Raw genomic sequence first — 24,973 nt, 5'->3', positions numbered from 1 at the left:
GGGACCTGCCCTGCCGAGTCTCCCCTGCTGCCCTCACCAGAAGCCTCTCCTGAGCAAACGCTGCCAGCCTTGCTGAATTATGCGATGGTTATGACACAAACAAACATCCACCAGGAAACAGGTATTAGACCAAACTGACTTGCTCTTGCCATCTAGCCATCTCTTCACCTGCAGCCTCAACAGCTCAAGACATTCACCCATCGCTTCGCCTGCCCCCTAGAAGAACTGAAACTCTGAAGCACCAAACCCAAGCTGGTAACATCCTATCATGCAATTAATGGAAGTATGTAACATGTGCATGCGCACACACACAAGCACACGCACACATTTACAGTGTATGCATAAAGAAATTAATGGATCAGTGATACAGTGATGGGAGTTATAGAAAGTCTCGTGACAGACTGATGAGATACACCATACTGTTGTTACGCACATTGGCTGAGCCACAGTTTGAGTTAACAAAAATTCTAAGAGGGAACATGTCTTTTCTTCTAAAAAAAAAGAATAAAAATTCAGAGTGGTTCAGCTTGGCCATACCAATTAACCATTTGTCATTACTGGCACTGTGCGTAATTAGCATTTCAACAGTTTAAAAAGCAGCTGGGGGAATACCCGGTGTCTGCCCAAAAGCAAATTGCTATGCTGTAATTAGAGATTTTCCATATATTTATTCCCATTGGTTAGTCTTCTCTCCTTTTGGCTCAAGAATCTTTGAAACATACACAAACACAATAAAATTTCCCAGTAACATAAGCATCAATGATCTCAAAAACAGTGAATTTATGTAAGAAAAAATTAAGGTATGTCAGGCCAAACCCAGCATTCCTGAAGTTAATGGGAAATTTACAATCAATCAGCCTCTAGGACAGAAGTTTTGGCCTGTTATTTGCAATCAGTATTTTGCAGTACATGCACAGTAAGTATTGATCTGATTATTACCCTGATTAAAGTTATTAAAGGATTTTCAAACATGCAGGTTTCATGCATAAATATAGCAGCTGAATTTCACAGTTTAACAAGTTTCTCAGTCGTACTTTCAATGTATTAAGGGCACACTGGCATAACTTAAGATACACTTGTTGCCTGAATGGGCATACATTACTGATTTTAAACAGAGTAAGAGAAGGAAATTGCATATTGAAGTTTTAGGATGGAAAATCCTCTGCAGCTTACAGATTCCATCTCAAATTCAGAGCAGTCAAAGTCCATGCCAATGACCAATTCTGTGTGCCAGAAGCTGACATGCAACAGAGCTGCCCTTCTCTTGGGAGGCCTTCTGAACCGGGGCATGTCCTGCAAGAACCACTGATCCAGCAAGACAAGCCTAGCAAGAGTTTTCAGCCCCAGTGATGATTTTGCCAATTCTGGTGATTTTAGTCCAGCCCAGGGGCACGAGCTGAATTTAGAATGAGTACTGCAACAAGACTTCTTTTTTTGAGAGAATATTGAGGCTGCCAGAATTTTCCATAAAGCCCTACAATCCTATGTTAGTGCACTTGTTGTCAAAAAGAACAAAGATGAAAGAGTTAGTGTTACATTGCCTCTAAGGTAATTTAGGCTTAATATTTCTTAAAAATTAAATTAGAACTTAGAAGAAGCAAACCTATTGCACATATATCTGTATCATGGACTCACCTGCTCCCTTTCTACCCTCCTCTTTTCCTCCTCTGCTCTTCTTCTCTCTTCCTCCTCCTTACGCCTCCTCTCCATTTCTTCCACACGTCTTTTTTCCTCCTGTTCTCTCCGCCTTTGCTCACGCTCTTGTTGCCTTCGAGCTTCTCTTTCTCTTCTTTGTTGCTACAAAAAGGGAAAAGAAACCACAGAGTTTTACTTTTGTTGTTATCAAAGAAAGAGGTGGGGTTGTTTTCTATGGTGAAGAGCAGGATTTACCAGGACTAGCAAGCTCTGCAACTGAGTGACAAAACATTTTATGCAAGTGCTCCACCAGGAAACTCAACTCATACCCAGCACACATCTGTCCCTAAAAGCAGCCTCACTTAGACTCTCTGGTTTCTCCATGCACACACACAAAGTCAGGTACCATATTTCTGATGACAACCGAGGTGTGCAAACTCACTCCTCTCTTCAGGAGAGGCCAACACAAATCCCAGTCTTTGAACTGTTGAACTCAGAGATGACAACTTTCTTGACATCAACAATCTACTTGTTGCCAAAAGGGAATGATCAGCCCTACTGAATCAGCTAACTCAAATGCCAACTATCTGAACTTTCTGTAAGTAGCTTGTCTCTTAAAACAGTTCATGGTCTGCTAAGAATTGTGTAGTGTTGGCCCAACAATCAAGCTTAATTTAATGCACTGCCCAAAACTCTGCCTAAGAGAAAAGGAACGCTGACCAAGAGCACCTCAGCTCCTCCCAGAACATCAAAAGCACCTATATGTAAAAGAGGAAAACCGGCTGAAGTAAGATTTACACTAACACAGATAAACTTCCATACATGACCCAAATACAAACTGGTGCTGATTAGGTCTGCTCAAGTCTGAAAAAAACCTGGAAAACAGCTCTAGAAAGCATGAACTGACTCATTTATGTCTATGGAGCACCATGTATGACTTCAGAGAAGACATTTTAAATGCCCATATAGTCGTGACCAATTCTTCCTGCACTCCAGCATAAGCATCCAGTTACTCCACCTACCCTGAAATCCCAGGCAGCCTCCCACAACTGCCTAAGTGTCAAAAGACCCAGCTGTCTCCTGTTCAACCATCAACTGGGAATATCACTACATTTACTTTCTTTATAGATTTCTATAATATGTGAAAAAATATGGAAGAAATTAAACCAAAAAACAGCATGCAAAAATTTAATCCCAAGAACAAAAATGAAAACCTACATTGGTTATCCCTTATCATATTTATGTCAAGGTTGATAGTATCCCCAATTTCTGTCGAAGCAAAGCTGCCACAGATTTGCCTGTCTCAAGACACTCTAAATAGTCTTGCAAGAAAGAGCACTCACACTAAGCTTTAATTTGAGTTCACAAATCCAGTCACTGGTGTGAGTTTCATAGTTTCAGCTCAACTGAAAAACCAAGGGCCAATCTACACTTGCTGTGTTACTTTGTGAGATGAGCTTTCTCTGCTTGGAACATTTTCCTGCATTACTACAAAGTGATTGAAATATCAACAGTCTTCTGGACTCTATACTGACATGACAGTGGAGAAAAAATACTAGGGGAAAAAATGGTTCTTGGGGTTTTCTGAGCTTTTCTGCCAAGAGAATTTGTGGATGTCCCATCCCTGGCAGTTTTCAAGGCCAGGCTGGATGGGGCTTTGAGCACTCGAAGGTGTCCCCTGCCCAAGGCAGGGAGGTTGGAGGTGCATGGTTTTTAAAGGTCCTTCCTACACAAACCAGTCTGTGATTCCATCAATTAGTAGCACTTAAATAATACAGGCTGCTTTCCGTTTCTCTTTCATTAACTACAGTTTGGGGGAAGATGTGACTTTCCTGAAGACCACTGTTGAAATACACCCACGCTGTAACTATCATGCCCTCTTTCCTGGCCCACAGCATCATCCTGGATTCACCACCACCTTCCTGTGCTACAAGACATAAGCTCTTTTATCCCCCACACTTTCTGTATCTTCTCAGAAACACAGCTTCCTTGCTCTTGCATCTCTTCTAACTAAATCCATTTACCAGCCTTTTCACTTGTGCTTAAGCCAGCTCTCCTCAATGAATGTAGATATAAAAATAGCAAAAGTGCTGCAAGGCAGCTACGGCACGCGGTGCATTTCATAGGTTTCACTGCTTCCCCTCCCTAATTTTCTAACCACTGTAAAAGGATTAAGTAGGCACTTTTATTTCTGAATATATACATCAGTGTCAAGCAATTTCTACATTTAAGTCAATATATTCAGGTCCTTCTTGGCTAATCAAGTCTGACAGGCTTTTGTTTAAGAAAACTAAGATGTGAAGTACAATAATTCTGCTGCCTTGAGGATGCAAGAGACAGCACACTGCTGACTGATTAATATAATATGCACATTTATCAACTCAAACAATATTGTGTTGACATTGTTAAGTAAATCTATTGCAGATCTCAGGATGGCATCATTCTCACTACAAGGAAGACAGGCAAATTCATTGCTTCTTGAATTAATTCAGACGTATTCAGCAATAATTATAAATAACTGAACTTAATATGAGGAAAAATAAGCTACAAATTGATTAAGACAGCCTGTTTCCCATGGCAGCACAAAATAAACAAAATCAAAAAGATTACATTTTTTAATGAAACCTTGATCCAGATATCTAACTCAGCACATCAGCAGATATTTATTACCCAGCAAAAGAATAGGGAGGGGGAAAGGATTTAAGTCAAATCTCACAAATGTGCCACTGTCTATGTGCCAAAGTATGCAAGGAGATCAGGTTTCTCAGCATCACTTCCACCTTGCCATCAGACACTGCCTCAGCCTCCTGCCAGGTGAGTGGGAAGGGAGGTACCCAGCACTGCAGGAGCCTGCACAAACACACTGCATGATCCCCTTATTCGCAGCCCTACAAGTAAAAGAAAAGACCCTTTGCATGGGGTCTTTGAAACCTCACATCAAACCAGTGGCCACTAGTGAAGTGGAATTTACTTTTAACGTGCCCAGGGAGAGGAAACCTACAGTGACAACCATCTCTCTTGGGTCCTAGTCCATATCTTGTCAAAGCAATGCCAAAGGTGGTTAGTAGCAAGTTGGGTTGACCCAACCTGGCTTCAGAGCCAGCTCTGATTTTCTTGCATCCATCTGTTGGCACAAGGCTGCCTTCCTGACTCTAGCAATCCTTCCATGAGGACACCAAAACCCTGATCACTATGGTCCTTAGGCTTGCCCAAAGGATAGGAGAGGGGACAGGGAAAAGCATTAGTTAAAACCAATGCCATATTTCTACATATAAAAATTTGCCTTCTTAATTAGTGTGATTGTCAGATACTGTATTTTTCTGTCATGCACTACAAAAAAGGCCTGACATTAAACAGTCTTGTCCAATAAACAGCAGCTATAGATCTAGATTCCTGAACTTATGGATGCATATGCAGATCTTCTTTAATTTGGTATGGTATCACAATTTTCTTGCACATGTCAGGTGAAAAGCTTATTTCCAAGAAGCAAACTGTTAGCCAGAAAATAAGGCAAGAACACTTCAAAGAAATGTCAGACATGCCAAAACAGAATTTTGACAGAGCCCATACTACCTCAAATTACTGCATTTCACAAAATGGGCATTTACTATGCAAAAAACATTTAAAAAACACAAAGAAAATACAGTGTCAACACTCTGGCTCCTTATCTTGTTTTAGGGTGCAATAATGATGATCTCATAAAGGAAACTGCCATCTCCAAACTGGAAGTCCATGCACTAGAGCATGACTTACCAGGAGGGGGCAATGCAACTACACATGCAGTTCGTCTAGACCAAGGAATTCAGGCTCTCATTCATACAGTGAAATGTTGAAGATAGATATAGATCCTTTAATTTTAAATTCCTAAAATATTATTACTGTGTCTCATATTCAAAAGAAGACTGATGATACCTATATTAATTATTTCTTTCACAAAGAATTAGGTAGCCTGGTATCAGCTTAGAGAGAGAATTGGCAAGATTAATAAAGAGATTTTTGCTTTGTCCACACTAGTGATAAAGCAGAAGTAGAACTTCTTACTCAGTATCAATCCAAGCTGCAAGCAATTCAAATTAAGTAGATAAGAATAACCTCCCCTTCTGTAAAAGAAATAAAGCCCTGGCAAAAATTGCCTGCAGGTACACCTACATTAGCATCTTGGTTCAGATCAGGAGGCCTCTTTTGAAGTGAATCATCCAAACGTCTCCACTTACCCAGTTTTGTTTCATATTTTGAAGACGTCTTGGAGTGCCAACCACACCTTTTGGATGAAATTAAAAAGGCTGATACACTCCAACCACAAGCAGGCACAGAGTCTAGACCTCAGCCAGTCCAAAGGAATTCCTCGTGTCTTTAAACACACAGTGTCTTCAGGTCCTCAGCACTTTAATTATTGTGCTTCATGATCTGCTTCTACTGTACTACTCGCCAGTGTAGCTATAACCTACCACTTCAAAAACAACCATCTTAGATTCTCATAACTAGGGACAGAGACACCATTTAATGAAGCTATGAACTGCAGAGGTCCACAGAGAATGGATTCAACCACAGCCAATTCTGAATTTCCCAAGCCAGATTCAGTTTTGCAAAGTACAAATTCAAATGCCTTCTCATACACAGCTGTTGTCTCCATGTTGCTGACAGAATCACATTAAAACAACCAGGAACAGCTCAGATTTCTCATTGAAACTATCTAAACACCTACATAGTTGATGGTCTTTATATGGCTTTTAGAGGAGGATTGGGGGTAGGACAAAATCCTCTTCCCAAAATTCTCAAGTAGCTTTCTGTAGTTTGACCACGTCATTTTTGCCTCCTCAGTAACACACAAACTACAAGGTTCCTGCAACAACAACTTTTAGAAGTCACCTATATGCCTTTTAAAAAGTAATCTTTTCTCTAATACTGCTGAGAATTAGAGTTTTTGGCAGATGTCCTAAACACCGTTCCTGTTACAGTCTCGGTCAAAACTGTCTAGGCTCTGTGCCAGCATTGTAAGAACAAGCCCTCAATTTTAATTTAGGAAGTGGGGAAGGGGGAAGTATATGCAACTTGTTCAGGAAGATTATCTAATGCATAAACTTCCACCAAAGAATATTAAATAGGTATATGCATACATACTTTACACAAGCAAAAATTACAAGAAAGTACGTCTGGTAAAAATATCAATGTATTTATGAATGTCCTGAGCTTCAATGCCTGACACTAATCTTGACTCCCATTACCAAGCTCTTCATTGTTTACTGGTTTCATCAAAACAGGGGGGTGAGTTAAGGACAAAGTGACAACATTTCAATATTTTGGCCTTCAATTGTGTCACAACACTGATGTTTATCTAAATTTGTGTCTACCACCCTTCCCCCATCTGAAAGAGCTTGTTTTGGCTGCTGTTTTGCTAAAAATCACTTGGGATCATACATTTTTCCAACACAAGATCCAACAAACTAAGTAGGGTTTTTTTGAAAACTAAATGTGAGTCTTTCCTTTTAATGCACTTGATGAACAATATGCCCACACCATCACCTGCAAAAGGAAACTTTTCTAACTCACCATTCCTATTTATGCCTCCAAGGGAACCAGGCAGAGGATATAGACCCATACAAGGTAAAAAGCTTTGATCTTACAAATTTTACATGTTTTACTGTGCAACCTTATTCAGTAATACAATCTACATTACACGATGCCTTGTGGTTGTGGAAGCTGTTAGTTTTATTTTGGATTTTAAAAAGCAGGACTGATTAAATGTAACTTTCAGGAATTTCCTTTTCTTTCTACTTGCTCATTCAGTTGTAATTGCAACATCCCCAAAAGTTCAACCCATGCAGGGAAAAGGGTGCATTGCTTTGTTTCCACTGCTAGCAGCAGCAGCTCCTGTATTTTAAAAGGAAAATCCAGATTTTAAGAGTTGCACTGATTAAGTTAAATGACCTAGATAATTTAATTGTAATCCTCTTCCTCAACAAAAAAATACTGCCTGCAGAACCTTAGAGATTAAAGGGGCATTTAAAAGAAATCATTGACTCCCATACTAAGAAAAATTTGAGCGGTTAAGCAGTAGCTCAACTTTTGCCCACCTTTGACAATATTGACGTTTTATTTTCATATTTCCCTAGTATCTTTTTTTATTACTTACTCCCCCCACAGTCTAAAAACAGTTGGAAGTGCTGTGAGGTTGATCTTGGCATTCTCTGAAGGGTGGGCAAGAAACAGAAGAGAAAGGGGGTTTATATGCCTTCCCCTCACCCCTCCTCATGGATTCATGTGTGGCTGAATCTTAGCTACCAATCCCTCCTTACAGCAGCATTAAACTCATTTGCACTTTGGAAAAGAGGGATAAGGAGCATAATGTGACCTGGAAAGGTATTTGGAACTTTGTATTACTCGTTATGCAAACAGGTCACGGGATGCAAATCAACATTTGGTCCTGGTTGCATCCTCATTAAACGTTACCAGGATTTGGAAAACCAGACTGGGTGTAGTTTTCCCATCACTGCTAAGTGAAAGGTTGAAACAGACTCAAGCAAGAGATCATTTCAGGACAACTGGAGTTTGACCCTGCACTTCCTGAAGAGCCAGAGGATTGGTTTCACTTCAACTCTGTGTCATACCCAGCTCTGGCCTGAAGAGCTGTTTTGAAATCCTCCTACCTCTGAAGCTCACACTGCATATTCCATCTACATATATACATACAAATATAAATGCATACAAGATCTTAGGAGGTGAAAAGTATGTCAGAACAATATTGTCCACATACATTCACTTTCTTTTATCTTTCAGCAGTGTATAGAAATTGCATACTTACTGTATCACAAAAGTATGATTTACATATTTGTAATTCCTGCAGAATTGTAATTTTAACTCTGATTTACAAAACATATTTATAGATCTCCCTTTAAAGGTCCCTTCCAATACAAATAATTCTATTATTTTATGATCTAGGTGTATTTTAGCCATTAGGCTACTGTGCATGAGAGAGTAATGCAATAAAAAACAGGCTTCTATCTACTATGAATGAGTGCCAAACACAGATGTTTGAGAAAGCTTTAAAGGGAAATCTGAAAAATATTATGGCTCCCAAAAAAAGTACTCTTGAAAGAAAAATCCACCTGGGAATAATTTATGTCTCCTCTCCTCTACACCTGCCTAAGTGTAGACAGAGACCAAGACCAAAAAACACCTTCAAACAACTCAGCTCTGGCTCCTGTTGTCTTCGTAGGAGCTGCTGGATATTGAAATGCTTTGGAAGACACGTTCAAGTAGTCAAACATGGATTTAAGTGCTTTGCTCTACGTTTGCAGGTGGATTTTCACATGATGTTTTCTTTCCTAAGACATCCTGGGGCTACAAGGAATTATTCTTAAATGGGTGCAGGAATGGTGAACAAAAGGGGGAGACAGGCTTCTGCCCCCAAATTCCAGTCTCCTGTTTCTACCTCTTCTAGTCGCCTCCTCTGCTCCTTCTGCTGCTCGATGCGCTTCTGCCTCTCTGCCAGCAGTTGCCTCTTGTACTCCTCCTGCTCACGGAGCTGCTGCTCCTGCAGCAGCTGCTGTCTCCGAAGGGCCTCGGACCGTTCCTTGTTTTCCTGCTGCAGTCTCAGGAAATCACGTCGGAGCGTTGATTCTCCAGGCACATTGACAATGGAACTGCAACGAGAGGAAGTTAAAGCCTGCTGTATGATAAAGCCTGATGGGCCATTAAATACCTTTGCCAAAGCAGGGGAACATTAATAAAATATATCATGATGTTAAAGTTTAATCTCGTTCCTTTCGGAGCGAAGACACTGGATGTATGTCAAACACACGCTCGCAGTGGAAGGCGTGAAACGAGGCCAAGCAAAGTAAAGACAAATGTTAACATTGTGGAGACCCTGATCAATCATATCTGCCATAAATCGCCCTCCATCCAGAGTTTGTTGGCTCAAAGGCATAGGAAGGGGAGCTTTCAAACCTTTAACAGTCACAGCATAGGTATTCAAACCCTTTGAGTGGTTTGAGCATTCACTTAATAAGAGACAGAAATTTAGCATGCCAATTTATAATCACAGACCTTTAGACTTCCTTGGCATGGACTGCCCAAAGCCATCCCAAAACCAGTTATTACCTTGGCTCTCCTTCTTGTTCAGGCACTTCCTCCTCTTCTTCCTCACTTCCACTATATTCATACTCTGTCTCATCTAACAGAAAAGAAACAAAGGCTTGGATAGTACTTGAATTTTAGGGCAGTGGGGAGTTGCAGTAGCACCTCAGTAAACCAGCTCCTTTCCTCTTCAGTGAGACCTATCACAGAGCCTGGAACTCATTCTATATATATAAACTCATCTTCCCACCAGCACAGTGGTTTGGAGAAGACTTCCAGCGAATTCCCTGAACAACACTAGGTTTTACATGTAAGACAAGACACTTGGAGAACTTCAGCACCACCTGAATAAGGAGAAAAGGCTGCCCAAAACATTTGCTTCACAGCTCTTGTGATGGGTTATTTCCTGTGAGTCTGATTTATGGCATCATCCAAAGAAATGAACCTACCACAGACTAAAGATGAGAAAGGCATATATGCCAATACACCCCTAAATATTGTTCAATGCTTTTATGGAAGAGACAGCAGCCAACAAGTGAGTAAACTTAATGTATCAGAAAATACAGCACTTGAAATTGATACTTTCTCTGTAAAGGACAGAACAAAACAAAGCCTTCTTATAGTCAAACTATGAATTATAAAAGAACTTTTTAAAGATTTGGGCACTAGGAGCTTCTCTTGGGGTAGATATTTAGAATGCAAAGCAGGACAAAAACAGGCATTTTTGACAAAGTTGCAAAGATTTGATTTTTAGAAGCTGCATACCTTTCTCTCCTCTCTTCTTCCTGGTCCTGTCTATATGGTCCTTAAGCTGGATTCGGACTTGCCTTTCATTTGGCTGGTCACGTATAAAGGGATGTTTCAACAGTTGTTCTGTAGAAGGTCGCTGCATGTAATTCTTCACTAGACAACCTTCTATAAAGCTGAAAAACTTTTTTGACCTGAGAAAGCAGGAAGGAAAAAAACAAACAAAGCAAAAGATGAGCGTTAAAACTCAGGTGAAACATTTTTTCTGTTCCTCCTCAAAGAGCATCATGTCCCAGAGGACAGTACAAGTGCTGCCTGCAAGCGTACCTCCTAAACAGATCTGAGTGTGTTCCAGCTGAGCACTGGGCTGGGGGGACACAGGGTGACATGAACATACTTGGAGCACTCAGACTCAGCCTCACGGTAATGTGCCTTCTTTCAGAGGCATAACTGCTCTGAAAGTCAGGATCTATGAGTGAGGTAAATCATGTAAACCCAGCCTGGCTGCTTCTGCATTAGAGCTGGATGGAATCCAGCCTGCTTGGAGCAGATGCAGGGTAGCTCTGGTGTGCCTCCACCTACCCATGCTACAGACAGCCAAACCCACAGTCAGGAGAACTGTGTCCACCGTTCCTCTGACACAAGCAGCACCACACTGCTTTTGCATGTACCTGGGCTCACAGAGCTAGATCTGCCAGAATTTAAGATTATTTTTTACCTTAAGAGTCATACACACAAAAATATGTATTTTTGTGTATGACTCTTAAGGTAGTTGTCTGTTCAATACAGGCACTTTGTCATAAATTCTCCCTGACACAATTTAAGGGCATGAACAAAATTAAACCCCTCCTGCACGCAGCATAAAGTGACAGGGAATGGGAGATAGCTAAGCTGCAGCACCACCTTCCAAAATTTGCACTTCATTTGAACTCTTGAAAGAGGATCTCTCCAGAAAGAAGTCACCAAACAAGCCACCTGCCAAAATCCAGTCGTGGAAATACTCAAAACTGCAGTGAGGCACTAGAACTGGTTGCCCAGAGAGGTTGTGGATGCCCCATCCCTGGAAACATTCAAGGCCAGGCTGGATGGATTTCTGAGCTGCCTGAACTAGCAGATGGCATCCTTGCCCATGGTGGGATTTGGAACTAGATGATCTTTAAGGTCCCTTCCAACCCAAGCCATTCTAAAGTTTCTACAACTTTATCATCGTTTGGCCTATATTCTCATAATCTGCCACTGAGCACACCAGCAAAACAATTGAGTGACAGCAGCACTGCCTTGCACCAGAGCTGCTTTTAACTGGTAACTGCTCCAGTGCTTGGAGAGCAGACACCCTCACTAAATGGTTAAGAGTAAAAACAATTATTTCCACCCATCAGTTCACTTCCCTACTGTAATAAAAAAGGCTGAATCCAACATAACTTGGTTGTTCAGATTTTTTTATTCCTCACGCCTTTAATGTTATTATTTCACACTAAAAGGTTAATGAAAGGCTAATGTAAATGGCATACATGCATCTCTATTCCCTTAATATATGCAAAAGGCAAGTAAGAGTGATGCCTTGACAGTATACAAGTGCTTGTATATATACAAGTATAAATAAGTCAACCCAGGTGAAAACCAAGCCCAGCAAGCAAGCCAAGTTTATACTATGTTGATATTGAACACACGGTCGAATCACTTCATTATTTTGACAGGATCACAGCATCCCATGATCACATTCAATCTATAAGAAACCTCTTTCTAGGGAGTATTTTTGTTTCATATGTGCAGTTGTAACCAGTAACTGGGAGGAAATCCTCTGATACTAATGGATTCTTCTCAGCTGGCAAGAAGCAGGCACTCAATTCCAACCGTTTACAATAATTATAGTAAAAGCCTTCATTAGTTTTAATAGCTCCTTTCTATTTAGCAACTAGAAACCATAGTACTGTTCTGTTTCTGTGTTATGATACATCTGAGAAAACATATTGCATATTAAGAGTGCTGCAGGAGTTTGTATTTTAAAACATGGATCCATTTGTCACCTTAATACAGATGCTGCTCTGCCAAAAAAATAAAACCTTGGTATTTATTTTCACACAATTTGAGATGGAATTTCTCTGGGACAAACAGAACTAAATAATGCATGCATTTTATTTTATGCTTTGACTCAGAGGCACAGAAGATAACAGATTTTTGCTAACTTAAATTGCTTTACAATTCTGTGGAAGGAGTAACAAAACTGTTATGAGAAAACGTCACGCTACACAAGGCTACAAGCAAGATGTAATTAATACATACCATTTCTTGGATTTTAACCGTGGGGGAGGATTCCTGGGAATCAGAAACAGTGCCCTCATGGGGTGCATATCACAAAGAGCTGAAGGGAAGAAAACAAAACCAAACAGACATACAGACACTGGTTTAGTTGCTCTCTGTCAAAGCCATGACTTCAGCTTCCACAACCACTCTCACCATCCCAAACACCCATGCAGCATGTGCAGACAGCAACACAGCTAAATGGAATTAGCCTAAAATGACAACAATTCCACAGCTCAATGTGCCACTGGCAGCCCAAAAAGAGAAAGAGAGTGAAGCATGGATCAACCTCCAGAATCAACCAAGATGGGAACATCTGAGCATGGCCCTCCTCCAGCCCCAAGTCACTTGACTTATTTTCCAGTCAATAAAATATTGGGAGATGATGACGGTGGAAGGGAACAATGACAGTTACAGTTCCATACAGTCTTCCTTCTACCTGCCCTTCTCTCCCATTATGGAGGGTGCTTCATTTTAACTCTCCAGACCTGGGTATTTTCTTTACTTTAAGGCATGACAGTTTTGAAGCATGGGAGGTCTGTATCACACAAAAGGATTGCCTGCAGAACTGAAATGCAAACCCATAACTTTGTCCAAAAAAGTCCTGTTTGCTTCAGTGGACATTTAGTGGGAGACCAAGATGAATGTTGGACAGCTTTTCCTCCTGTTCCATAGCAAAGCAACATGGCAGAGCCAACACAGGGAAACAAGGGAGCAGGGAGAGAAGCAGCCCAAGAAAGATCTCTAGGAGCAATGTTTTAACCATCTTCCTATGTTTGATCTCTTACACCCTCAGTCTCAGCCTGAGTGATGACTGCAGGATAAGGTGACATTTACCACATGACAAAAATTCTGGAGAAACAGACTGATGTGTAGAGAATTCTGGCTTCAAAAATAAGGGGCCACAATCTTGGCAAAGAAGCCCCTTGGATGCCTATGGGTCCCTGCAGACCACCAAACACAGAGATGAACTCTTCAGCTGCCCCTGGAGGAGGCAGAGCCCACATACCAGAGGACGAGAGCTGTTCAGCACTTACAGAGGATCTTTGCTTACTTCTTAAATGCCACTCCTGTGCTTTTACACAAAGAGGGGCCAAGCTCTGCTTTGGTTGAGAAATGATCAAAATATTCTTGTCCAATTCTAGGCTTACAAAGCCCACAGACACAGCTTTAATTTCATTAAGCCATATTGGCAATCCAATGCACCAAACAAAAAGGTGTGGCAAAAAGGAGGTAGTTCACTTAATACAATGCTGGCTGCAGTGTCCTGGGAGCAGCTCTCACTTGGAAATTAATGCAAACGTACAATTGGGAAGGAAAAAGAAAACAATCCAAACTATCAGGCCTCCCAAAACATGAATCAATGCATGACCATTGTGATTTGGTTTTTAAATCTTACATTAAAGTCAATAAGAACAACAACAAAATCAGACAGCAGCTACAACAAAATGACCAATTTTTAGCTGGGAAATATCAGTACTTTATTTCAACATGATTATTTTAAAGACATTTCAAGCTGAGCTGTGTTGTGGTGGTAGATTTTTATGAGAAAAAAATTGCTCTTAGATACCTTTGGCTCTTTTTTTTTAAATACAGAGCTCCAGCTCAGGGTGAGGGTAAGTATATTTGCAAGATCAATGAGGACTTTCATAAAAACTATCATTAAAAGTCAAAACACCATGCCTGACTTCTTTTCAAAGGTTTCTGTCCTCCTCACACATCTGCTGTTTGCCTTTATATTCTGCAAGAACTATGTGAAAGGCAAAGAACCTATTAAAAAGTTGGGCATTTTTGGTTTCCAAGTTTTCCTCTCAAACCAAGTTTTCTCTCAGACTATCTGATAATGATCCCTGCTTGAGAATACCTAAGTTCAGTGCTTTGTCCTGAAGAAGGATTTACAGTTTAAGCCATGTCACTGCTAAGGAAGATTAACACCACCCACTCATGAGTGGAAACAAAAGGAGAAGCAATGTTGGCATTATCCAGACTGACGGAAAGCCAACAGAGGAAAGGGTCTCTACAAATGCTTTTTTCATTAAGATCTGTTTCCTCAAGGCCCCACTGACCCTCTCCCCAGCTGAGGTTTTGGTATTTCAGGCCAGTCCATAGACAAAGTGGGACACAATTCCAAAACACAATATACTACCCATAGGAAGGAAGTCAGACACTCGATTAGCTTCCAAATATTCCTGCTATAGAAATTAAATTACTGCAGTCTGCACTGTAGTGTTTAAACACAACCCTATCTTTATCAAAAGCATTGCTATTTACAGGATTTTATATTTATAGAGCAGGCAAAACCGAAGAGAACAGAAATAACAGGGGGATACTTTCAGAAGCCTCAGAGCTAGGCTTAGATTACAAGCAGCATGGCCCCAGCGTATGTTCAGCCTTAAGGAGCCCAGTGGAGAAGCACAGGTATCACTTACGGGGAGCTCCTTCTGCCATCTCTATGGCCGTAATGCCGCATGACCAAAGGTCGCTCTGCAGAAAAAGAGACACCGTATGTTAGTGGGGGGATTGACCCATTCACACAGCCAGAGAGTGCTATTCAGAGAGGCCCTGTAGGTGAGGCTGAAACCAAACACCACGGCTATTTAAATAATATAAGCCTCTTTTATCTTGTAACTGTATCCTAAAATCCTACTTTTCACATAATACATATGCACATGCAGAAACACACGCATGTATTCTTACTGAGTGAACCCTCTCCAATAGCACATATAAATATATCCACGTTAAGACAATGGGAAATACATTTGCAAGAAATCTAAGCCTATGAAAGAGAATTTTCAATATTCTTTTGACCAGAAAGAACTAAACAAGGGCATTCCCAGGGTGTGTAGAGATGCAGTTATAAAAGCAAAAGCTCGGTTCAAATTTAAAGAGGACAGACTTGTCAAAAACTACAAGGAAGGGTTCTTCAGGTACGTAAACAAACAAGCAAGAACAAAAGGAAAATACAGGCCCACTGAAGGGAGAGGTGAATTAGTCACCAACACCACTGAAAAGGCAGAGGTTCCCAAAACTTACACCTCTGTCTTTACCACAGGCTCCCAAAATTTACACCTCCTGCCTTTACCACTGGCATTACTTACAGCCAAAGCCAACATTCCTCCCCTAACATCTCAGCTTTGCTTAAAACACTACAGAACAAGAGCCCTTCAGTGGCAGCCCTTCTAGGTACCACCTCTGGCCAGCACCTCTGACTCAGGAGACACCAAACAAGAGCCAGGAAGATCAAACACAGGGAAAGATGGAGGAGTCCTGGCAAGGAACCAACTTCGGAGACTGACACAGCTTAATGGGCAAAATATTGGAGGTGACTGCTGTGAAAGATAGCTGGTCTTGAGCAAAGCAGTCTTCATTTTGGTCATAATTGTGATTTTTTAAAAATTACTTAAAACCAATGAGTAAATTATCTCTCCATGCACTCCAAGCAGAGAAGCATTTCTAAAGATTGTATTTTCAGACCCAGCAAGGCACTCTTCCCTTAGTCAAATGCAGCCCTTTCAGCTAAATTGCACATCCTCATGATCTTACAGAATCTTTCAGACATTAAATTTTTGTGAGCCACCACCCTACAGGCTCCACCAGAACAATAAACAGGTGTTTCCAGAGGCCAAGAGTTATTTTTCACATCACTACTGCATTAATAAATACTGCAGTGAGTTTTTCTGCTTTATTAAATCATTTAATAGTGAACCTTCCTTACTAATAACAACTCTATCTGGAAAGATATAAAACACTAGCTCTAGTACAGTGAGATGCTAAATATAAAAAGCATTTAAATCAAGACAAATAGGATCGATCTGATCAATCATAGTCAAAATGTACAAAAACACCAATTCAAATAATCTGGTTGTTTTAAAAAGATTTAGACACACACAAATATACTGATAGCTAACACTATCAGTCTCAGCAAAGTGATATAATTGATATTCAGCTGTATAATTCATTGTAAGGCCTTAATCCCTGGCTTTCTGATATCCTTGTTGCCCTTGGTAAAGTTGGAACAATGCATTACTCTAAGCAAAGATTTCTTAAAATGCGTATTTTTAAATTTTTTCTTTCCTTGTGCTCTCATTAAAGTCAGCTAAGAGGAACTTTGAAGATTACAGTATGCTTTCACTAGATATATTTAACTTTAAATACATATACCTAATATTCTTAAGGGTAGTGGAAATACCATCAAGCCAATTATGGTTTTGCAGTAATTAAATCCTTGGTTTGCAGCAAGCTATGTAAAGAATGATCTTTGTTAAGAAATCTTGTGATGGATAAATTTTTATCAAAAACCATGTATATGTATCCTGAAATCAGAAGTAGTTCTAAAAGTTCCTTCTGTACTTCACTGGCTCTCCAGACGGTGCTTCTATTTAAGGCAACACCTAAAATGTATTGTTCTGGGTTACCCACAATAACTGGGCCATAGTGTAACACAATTTAAAGTACAACCATTAGACGAATTGAGAGCATAAGCATTTCCAGGCAAACTTTTTTTTTGCCCTCTCTGAGCACCTACAGCACCCTGAAGTCCTGTATTTACGTCTCAAAGCTACAATAATACAAGCAGCAGAAACTGTTAAAGGTCACAATTTGAAAGTCTCCTTACCTTGTACTTTGGTAATACGCACGTAACTACACAAAACAGTTATTACTCCTACAAAGCACAAGAAGTCTCAAAAAACTGCCATAGTTCATGGACATTTATATTGCAAGTGTATGTTTGGGGTTTTTTCTTTGAACAGGACTCTTACTCTGTAATCATACGTAGCATCTGGATTCTCATCACAGGCAATAACTTCTGGAGCCATCCAGTATGGAGTCCCAATAAATGTGTTTCTCCTGCCAACTGTCCTGTCCAGCTGAGCGCTCACACCAAAATCCACTGTGGGTGGGAAAAGAGTAAAATGAAATAAGAGGGAGGAAATAACGCAATGATTACTTTTGCAAAGTGATTTGAAAACAAAGCCCCGTAGATGTCCCACGTGGGAGGACCATGCTGAAGAGAAATAAGATGATCAATCCTGAGGCAAGTGAGCCCTCACGGTTCACACACAATGTGCTTGGGCACAAGTGTCAAGGGACACAGCAGCTTATAATCACCTCTGCTATACCCCTCACTGGTCTGCCTGCACAGAAGGGAGAGCACAGCTGGAGAAGTACTGCCTGGGAGGCTGAGAAAGGGCCATTTATTCCCTTCCCACACGGTGAAGCCAAGCACCTTTGCCTATACAAAACCAGCCACTTCCCAAAGGTACCTCTCATGCTATGGGAAAATCGCACGCATAAACATGTTCCTTTCAGCTCACCACTTTTTCTGCTCTAAAATTGGACAGCAAAAATAATCTATTGTTCAGCGAGCTGCTCTCTGCTTTAATGCACAGAGCAGAGACATCAATGAGAGCAAAAGACGAGGATTATTCAGGAAGTGCTAACTTTGAGCACACGTGCACACAGGCTGCAGAAGAGATGCCCATTTCATTACAAAGCAATTACATTACAAAATTGTTTTCTGCCTTTCATTTTGCCCTGCTCATGACCACAGTGCTACATGTCTTTCTATACCAGTAAGTGCATCTGCCCTAAGAGGGCTGTGTCAGCTTCACTGCCTCCACCATCTGAGTGACACTGACAAACTGGTGTAGACAAGCTCAGTGGAAGCAATGGTTTGGAAGCTACTGTGCTCCATTTTGGACCAAACGAAGGGAAGCTCTCCAGCAGCCGGGACGACTTCCCATGCCTCATGCTGCAGGAAGGTGTAATGCAAACCAGAAGGGATGTGGGCTGGGTGGGAGGGCTTCAACATGGCTCTATATTTAACGAAAAAAAGGTGACAAGTGTAGCGTGATACAAACACAGAAAGTTGACATGTGCACTAACTGAAAGAGACAAATTAAAGAGGAAATAAAAAAAGAGTATGTCCACTGGGCAGGAGAGAAGAGGCCAGGGATGAGCACGATTTTCAGCAGGCATGCCAGAGCTGGAATTGTGTTTTGAATTCAATGCCACAGCTCCCTTGAGAGTGCTGTCCAGATCATATTTTTGTGTCCAGAACCTGAACAGCAGGTGCTATTTTAATTAAAGCCAAACACAAGAGAGACTCCTGTCACTTCCCAAGTTCAGAATAAAGTGAATCAGAACAGACTCAAGTTACACACAGCTCAGTGGGGAAACCAAAATGATGCCTGCACTGATTCTGGCATGAAAACCAACATCTTCTAATCAAATTCAACAACAACCTGTGCTCCATCCTCTCCAAGCAGGAGGAAATACATGCAGGCTGTCAATCCGCATGGAACCACTGACAGAGTACTCATGCTATAGAGCACGTTGCAGGGCTCTTAAAAGATAAAATTAATTTGGGAACATCATAAAACCAAAGGCTGAACAAATGAGGAAGTGGACATGTGTCCCTACTTACCAAGTTTCACTTCTGCATTCTCTGTTAACAACACATTTTGCCCTTTGATATCCCTGTGAATCACGTGATGGGCATGAAGATGTGCCAACCCCTGCATTAAGGAGAAGAGAGGAAGGAGAGGATGTTCAGAGTTAGGCTCTTGGCTCAGCAACAGCCTACCCATCCCCAGCAGCCCCAAAGGTCACAGCACTGTGCCTCGATCTCTTGCAGCTGGGTGCAATGGGACCTACAGCACACCACCCAGACAGCTTTTGGTGATGGAGCAGACACAGACCTCAGATCATGCACACACAGTGCCCAAACACACAGCCCAACATTTGCACTGTGCAAACACCTCCCAGCTGTCCCGTGAAGAAAGTTCTGCTTCCACAAAGACTCTGTCCAATTACAGTCTAAATGACATCAGTGTCGGTGTATGCCACTGACTTCTGATGTGCACAGGGTCACACAGAATTTAGCTGGGAAGGGAGGTGAAAGGAGAAAGGAGGCAGCACCCACATGTATATCTGCACCCCCCAGAAGGAGTTGGGGGGACAGACAACAAAGACATGACCTGCTGCAAAACTGCAGTTCTCTTCTCTAGCTTCCATAAACATGAAGCCAGATAATTCTACCTCAGAAAAAAAATGCGAAGGGGGGGGGGAAAAAAAAAAAGGCAAAGTATAAGCATTATACTTTCCAAAGGAAACAAAACCTCCTGGCATACGGTGCTTTTTGTTGAGACAGCACCTGGATACATGCCCCAAAGCATTAGCCATGTGGAGGGAGGGCTGAGAAAGACATATGTTGCATTTTACTCTCTAATGTAATTGGGAGAACAACAGGCAACCCTCTTAACACTGTCTGTATTTTGGGTTCTCCTCACTTTTCTGCTTGGAAAATTGTAGTCTCCAGTGGGATCATCTTGCCTGTTCATGTTGCCCTCAGAGTCTTTTAATGTTTTGTGAAAAATACAGAAATAGAACCTTTACAGCTGCAAGAGGTTAAGAGAGTAGTGGTTGCTGTAGAGAAGTATTTCTTAACACATGTTCTTCATTAACTGATCATTTACCAGTTTGCCTACATAACCATTGGGCTGTTTTCCTTTTTTAAAACAGTTAATGAGTGCGACAAAAAACCACTATCCACAGCTTCTCTTCCACACCTCACAAGCAAATCAAGTGACCTGCTGATGTCCCTGAGATCCTTCACTGACTGCTAATGCTAAATGCTTATTTTTCACAGGAATTAAGGCTTTTCCACAGCTTCACACAGGATATTTTTTAAAGCCTTCTGCTACTCAGACCCAGCCAGAGAGATAATCGTCTGTTCTCTCCAGAGTACCATTTAACTTCACTGAAAAAACACATTTGGGGTTGCAAAGGGCTGGGAGGAGACAGAGAGGTGCATCTCCACTTTCCTGCACTCCCCACACACTTTCCAACCACACAAGGATCCACTGGGTCGACTTTCACCTGTGTCTCCACCTACATCAATCTTTCCCACTTTAGCTCCTTTTAACTTTGTGTTACATGACCTCTCTCCTCCACCTCCGACAAACTGTTGAATCAGGGTTTGAAACATCTCATTGCAATGTGAGTTCAGCATTCCTTTTTTCCAGATATTCCAGTTCCTGATGTTCAGTAATTAATGTTTTTCCTTCTGCAATTAATGCTAATCCTTTTGCTAATCTCTCACTAGAATAAGAAAATGGTATTCCCTCTTTTCTGAGCTAAATAATTTTTTCCTCTTCTCAGCAAGTGTTTGACTGCTTTATCTAAGGAGGATCTAGGATGAATGCAACATAGAGTGGGATAATCTTGCAGAAGTTAGTTTCCTTCATATTAAAGCATGCCAACCATTTGTTTTGAAATGCAACTTTTTAAACAACTTAAAATGTGTCAAACACCAGCAGCTGGACTCTCCTCTGGCATTTGAAATTAGAGCAAGAGACCAGAACTATGTGTCTCCCTCCACCCTCGTCTTAAAAATTGCCAAGGCAGAGCAAATGTGTAACAAAGGCAACAGCAGCATTGATTTATGTAAGAGCCAGTGCTCATTTCCTTTAACATAAAGCCCTTCAGAACTTCATTTATGATTAAGCAATTGAACAAACATACTGTGTAGTGGTATGGATAGGAGGCAATTTGTTTTACAAAGAAGCATGAGGAAAACCATCTCAGATTTACTTAGTGAAGCAAAACAAATGCCAATTCAAAAAGCACTTAAACTGTACCAACTGGAAATTAAATATTAAGAGTAATTAGTTAAAGTTGCAATTTTAGAACAACTGGTAAGCTGCAGCCCTCTTCCTGAAAAACTTCTGCAGCGCTGCCTGTGAGCACTGCACAGGGCACAGCCACACGTGACAGAGCTGCTTGCTCTGGACAGACTGCAGGGGTAACACAAATGGGAGCACATCACAGCACACAGGTCCTGACTGCTGGCCTGAGCCAACAGCTCTTCCTCCACGGACTTGATTAGGAGGAGAAAAAAGCAGCTGCAAGCATATTTAGAAAAGCCCATTCTGTAGGGTACTGTGCTACAACGCTGTTCCAGCCTCAGGTCTAATGGACACTGTTTCACAGCTTCTGCAGTAGGTAAGGTCACTGACTTCTCTACTGGCTTCTCATGACTAGAAATTGCAATTTTCTGCAAGGCTTCTGCTACAATACAGTACAACTCACACCAAGTTAAATGATGTGGAGCAGACATCTATCTGCTCCTACGCACTCTGCAAGTGATGACATGGCTAATGGGATTGATCAGAAACAGCTTCTTGCAGAACCTCAAGCTAGGCTACATCTCTGTAAGACTGTTTCTGTGTGGGGCAGACCCTTTCCTTACCCGGAGAATCTCTCTGGAGATATACGCTATCCAGTCTTCTTTCAGGGTATTCCCTTTTGTGTTCTTCACAAGGTCTGTGATAGAGCCGGCTCCACAAAACTCCATAACAAGCTGCAAAACAAGTATCAGTGTACAACCAACATTAAACACAGATCTCAGCTGTTCAGCAAAGCAAAATAATCAGGTTACAGCATTGATTTGGGAAGCTCTTGTGAAGCAGAGAACGTATTTTACATCTCCCCCTGGAAAATGGATTTAACCAAATGTCTTCAGTGTGTGTCAGACAAACATGGAGTATGTCTCACATTAGTTACCACATTTTCAAGGACTGATTTAATCACTGTAATTTAATGCTGGGAATCTGGATTTGCTCAGCTATGCAAAATGCATTAGCAGTAAGAGCACATCCAGTGCTGAAGGAATCAAACTGATCACATCACGACAACACTTCTCATCCTTTAACTTCCATTTATCTATGGAAGAACACGTACCCTGCCATTTCAACCCCAAACTTCACTCCTCTAGAGGGTGTAGATGAGGTGGGATGAAAAATGTAATGGGTACAATCTCAAGTGCAGCTTTCTTTTTACAGTCACATACTCTTACTGCTCAGCTCAGCTGTCTTGTTCCTATGAAACATGTTACTATCCATCTGGGAAACAGAGGGAAAAATTACTTAAAGAACAAATTCACTGCTTATAGCAAATCTTGGTTCAGACTTCCCTTAAGGATGTGTGATTAGCCTCTGTGATTCACTTATCTAGCAGTTCAGGCAAGCACCAAACTCCTTTAGTTTGTCTTTCCATAAAGTGGTATTTCTCTCATCATCAATCTATATCCAATAGGGAAAGACTTAGGAACATGTTTGAAAAACATCTGCTTACCCACAGTTGGTCATCATGTCCTGGAGGACTTTTCTTAATGAAAGCACCATAGTAAGTTGCAATATTTCTATGATGAGAGTATTTCTTTAGCATATTAATCTCCAGTTTGATTTCTTCTTCTTCATCCTTTGGAAAAAAATAAAACAAACCCCCATATGTTTAATATACCACACGCATTATTGATTTATTCTTGACTTTCACACAAGTAGATTTTTTCTAAACTTCAATTTATACCAGCATTATGTTCAGTAACCCCTTCTGATGTTCATGTCATCAAAATCCTGTGTATTGAGATGGTCTAAAACAAGTCTTTTCCAAGTTTTTAGCAGTGCAAAAAACCAAACAAAAGATGCAATGGATCTGACCCAGTGACAGAACATAATCTGTTTCAAAAACCCTATGCTTGTAATACCTTAAGCAAATCCATAGCTAGCAGGCTGGAAATTATGACAGAGGAGTATTATTTCCATCTTCCTCACTTTTTCTCCTTTAATTTTGGAAATTTCAACCAGTTCTATTTAAATGCCAGACAGTGGCTTTGTGAAACCAGTTGCCAAAGCAGGTTCCCATCTTGGTGCCAGCATGGGACTGGCACAGGAAAACAGAGGTGGAGATCAGGAATTCCCCTCATTGCAAGAAAAAGGCATTTGCCTCATGCACAAGCTTCCTTCTCCTCCTCCATCTGCCTCTGTGGAGGAAGAGCAAGTGCATCAGGAAGAATGGGCCAGGAGCCCAGGCAGTAAACAGGATGCTGAGACACAAAGGCAGAGGAAGGATTTCCCCTGGCTCCCCCCACTCTAGCAAGGTGCCAAGCAAAGAGCAGCCCAGGTGAAGGGAGGTCATCCCTCCAAAGAGATGAAATGGGTAACATAATGAAACCACTCCTTAAAACACCCACAACCTGCTTTTGAAGTGACAGTAGGACGTGTTGCATGGAAGGATCCACACACACTTTGAGGTGGTGTCTGAGCAGGCAGCCAGCAGATACAGAAGGAGGAGTGGACCCCAACCCACCCCCAACTCTCTCTTCCCATACCTAGACAGCAGAAGTCTTCTTCAAGCCCCTATCAGGGTAACAAATTAAAAAGCAGATGGATATCCCCTTCTGCTCCACAATTTTATATCCATAGATATCCAAGCAGAAAAAGGTGTACCTTAAATTGATTCCAGGCAGAGCCCAAAACTTCTCCCTAGGGTTACTGGCTGATGGGAACGGTAGCGCATATTCTGATTATCCTGTGATGTCAAAGCTGATTATATGATAAAATTCTAAGCCTTAAACTTCCTTGCAATTTGTACCACGCTAGCAATCAAATATCCTATTCATGACGTGCGCCGATGTTAATACGAGCTACATGTTAACTGTTTATCCACACACACTGCCACTCTCTGCTACAAGGTTGACAACTGCTTCAAATACCCTTAATAGTGGGATGCAATGTTTACTCCAAATTATTATGACAGAATACCCAAAATGCACCAGGGATAAACTATTCTCATATCTTCTGCATCTCTGAAGTAAAATACTGTGTATTTCTGGAACACTGAACAATACAGTAGAAGAATCTTGTAAATCAAAGCTCCCAGTGAACAAAAAAGGGAGAAAGCGCTGTCAGAAAAGCTTTTTGAGCCAAAAGCTAACTTGGTGCTTCCTCAGCTGCTTCTGTTGTCCTTGCTGTTGAATGATTTTTTTATTTACTCAGACTATATGCAAAAAGAAAAAAAAGAGAGCGGGAATACACGCTTATATTACACCAAACCTCTGAACTGCACATTTAGGCAAAAAGAAATTACATAGAGCATTGTTAAACTTGATGCTTTGGGACTTAATTGCTGATAGGTTAATATGTATAATTGGATTAATCTGCTATTTTGAACTGACTTTTTAGATAAAAATTACTTCCTACCCTCAGCACATGAACACAATAGCTTTTACAATACAATGGGCAGGATGTCCTAAAGGTTGTTTGTGTTTATTTATTGTAACAGCAGCCAAAATGGCAATACTTAAACAGGATCTATTTCTGAAAAATAAAATAATAAAAAATCCCAGCCCTCTCCCCCCCAAAATAAAATA

At 41.0% G+C, this 24,973-nt stretch overlaps 1 protein-coding gene across 10 annotated transcripts in view; it reads right to left on the bottom strand.

Annotated features, from left to right (window-relative positions):
• The window catches only part of MAP4K4 (mitogen-activated protein kinase kinase kinase kinase 4), a 163,453-nt gene that overhangs the window by 35,669 nt on the left and 102,811 nt on the right, over positions 1–24,973 (bottom strand). For all 10 annotated transcript variants that reach the window (XM_063392606.1, XM_063392607.1, XM_063392611.1 and 7 more), the window contains exons 4-13: positions 22,897–23,022; positions 22,013–22,123; positions 19,187–19,277; positions 17,520–17,650; positions 15,189–15,243; positions 12,742–12,820; positions 10,477–10,652; positions 9,736–9,808; positions 9,068–9,278; positions 1,636–1,797 (exon numbers count right to left, since the gene is read on the bottom strand). In XM_063392606.1, coding sequence (XP_063248676.1) covers positions 1,636–1,797; positions 9,068–9,278; positions 9,736–9,808; positions 10,477–10,652; positions 12,742–12,820; positions 15,189–15,243; positions 17,520–17,650; positions 19,187–19,277; positions 22,013–22,123; positions 22,897–23,022 — 1,215 coding nt within the window. The remainder of the gene's footprint in view (positions 1–1,635; positions 1,798–9,067; positions 9,279–9,735; positions 9,809–10,476; positions 10,653–12,741; positions 12,821–15,188; positions 15,244–17,519; positions 17,651–19,186; positions 19,278–22,012; positions 22,124–22,896; positions 23,023–24,973) is intronic.

This window comes from Prinia subflava, chromosome 3 (genome assembly GCF_021018805.1).
Source record: "Prinia subflava isolate CZ2003 ecotype Zambia chromosome 3, Cam_Psub_1.2, whole genome shotgun sequence".
NCBI lineage: Eukaryota > Metazoa > Chordata > Aves > Passeriformes > Cisticolidae > Prinia > Prinia subflava.
The sequence above is the reverse complement of the archived record's forward strand: the minus strand, read 5'-3'. Positions and strand labels throughout refer to the sequence as shown.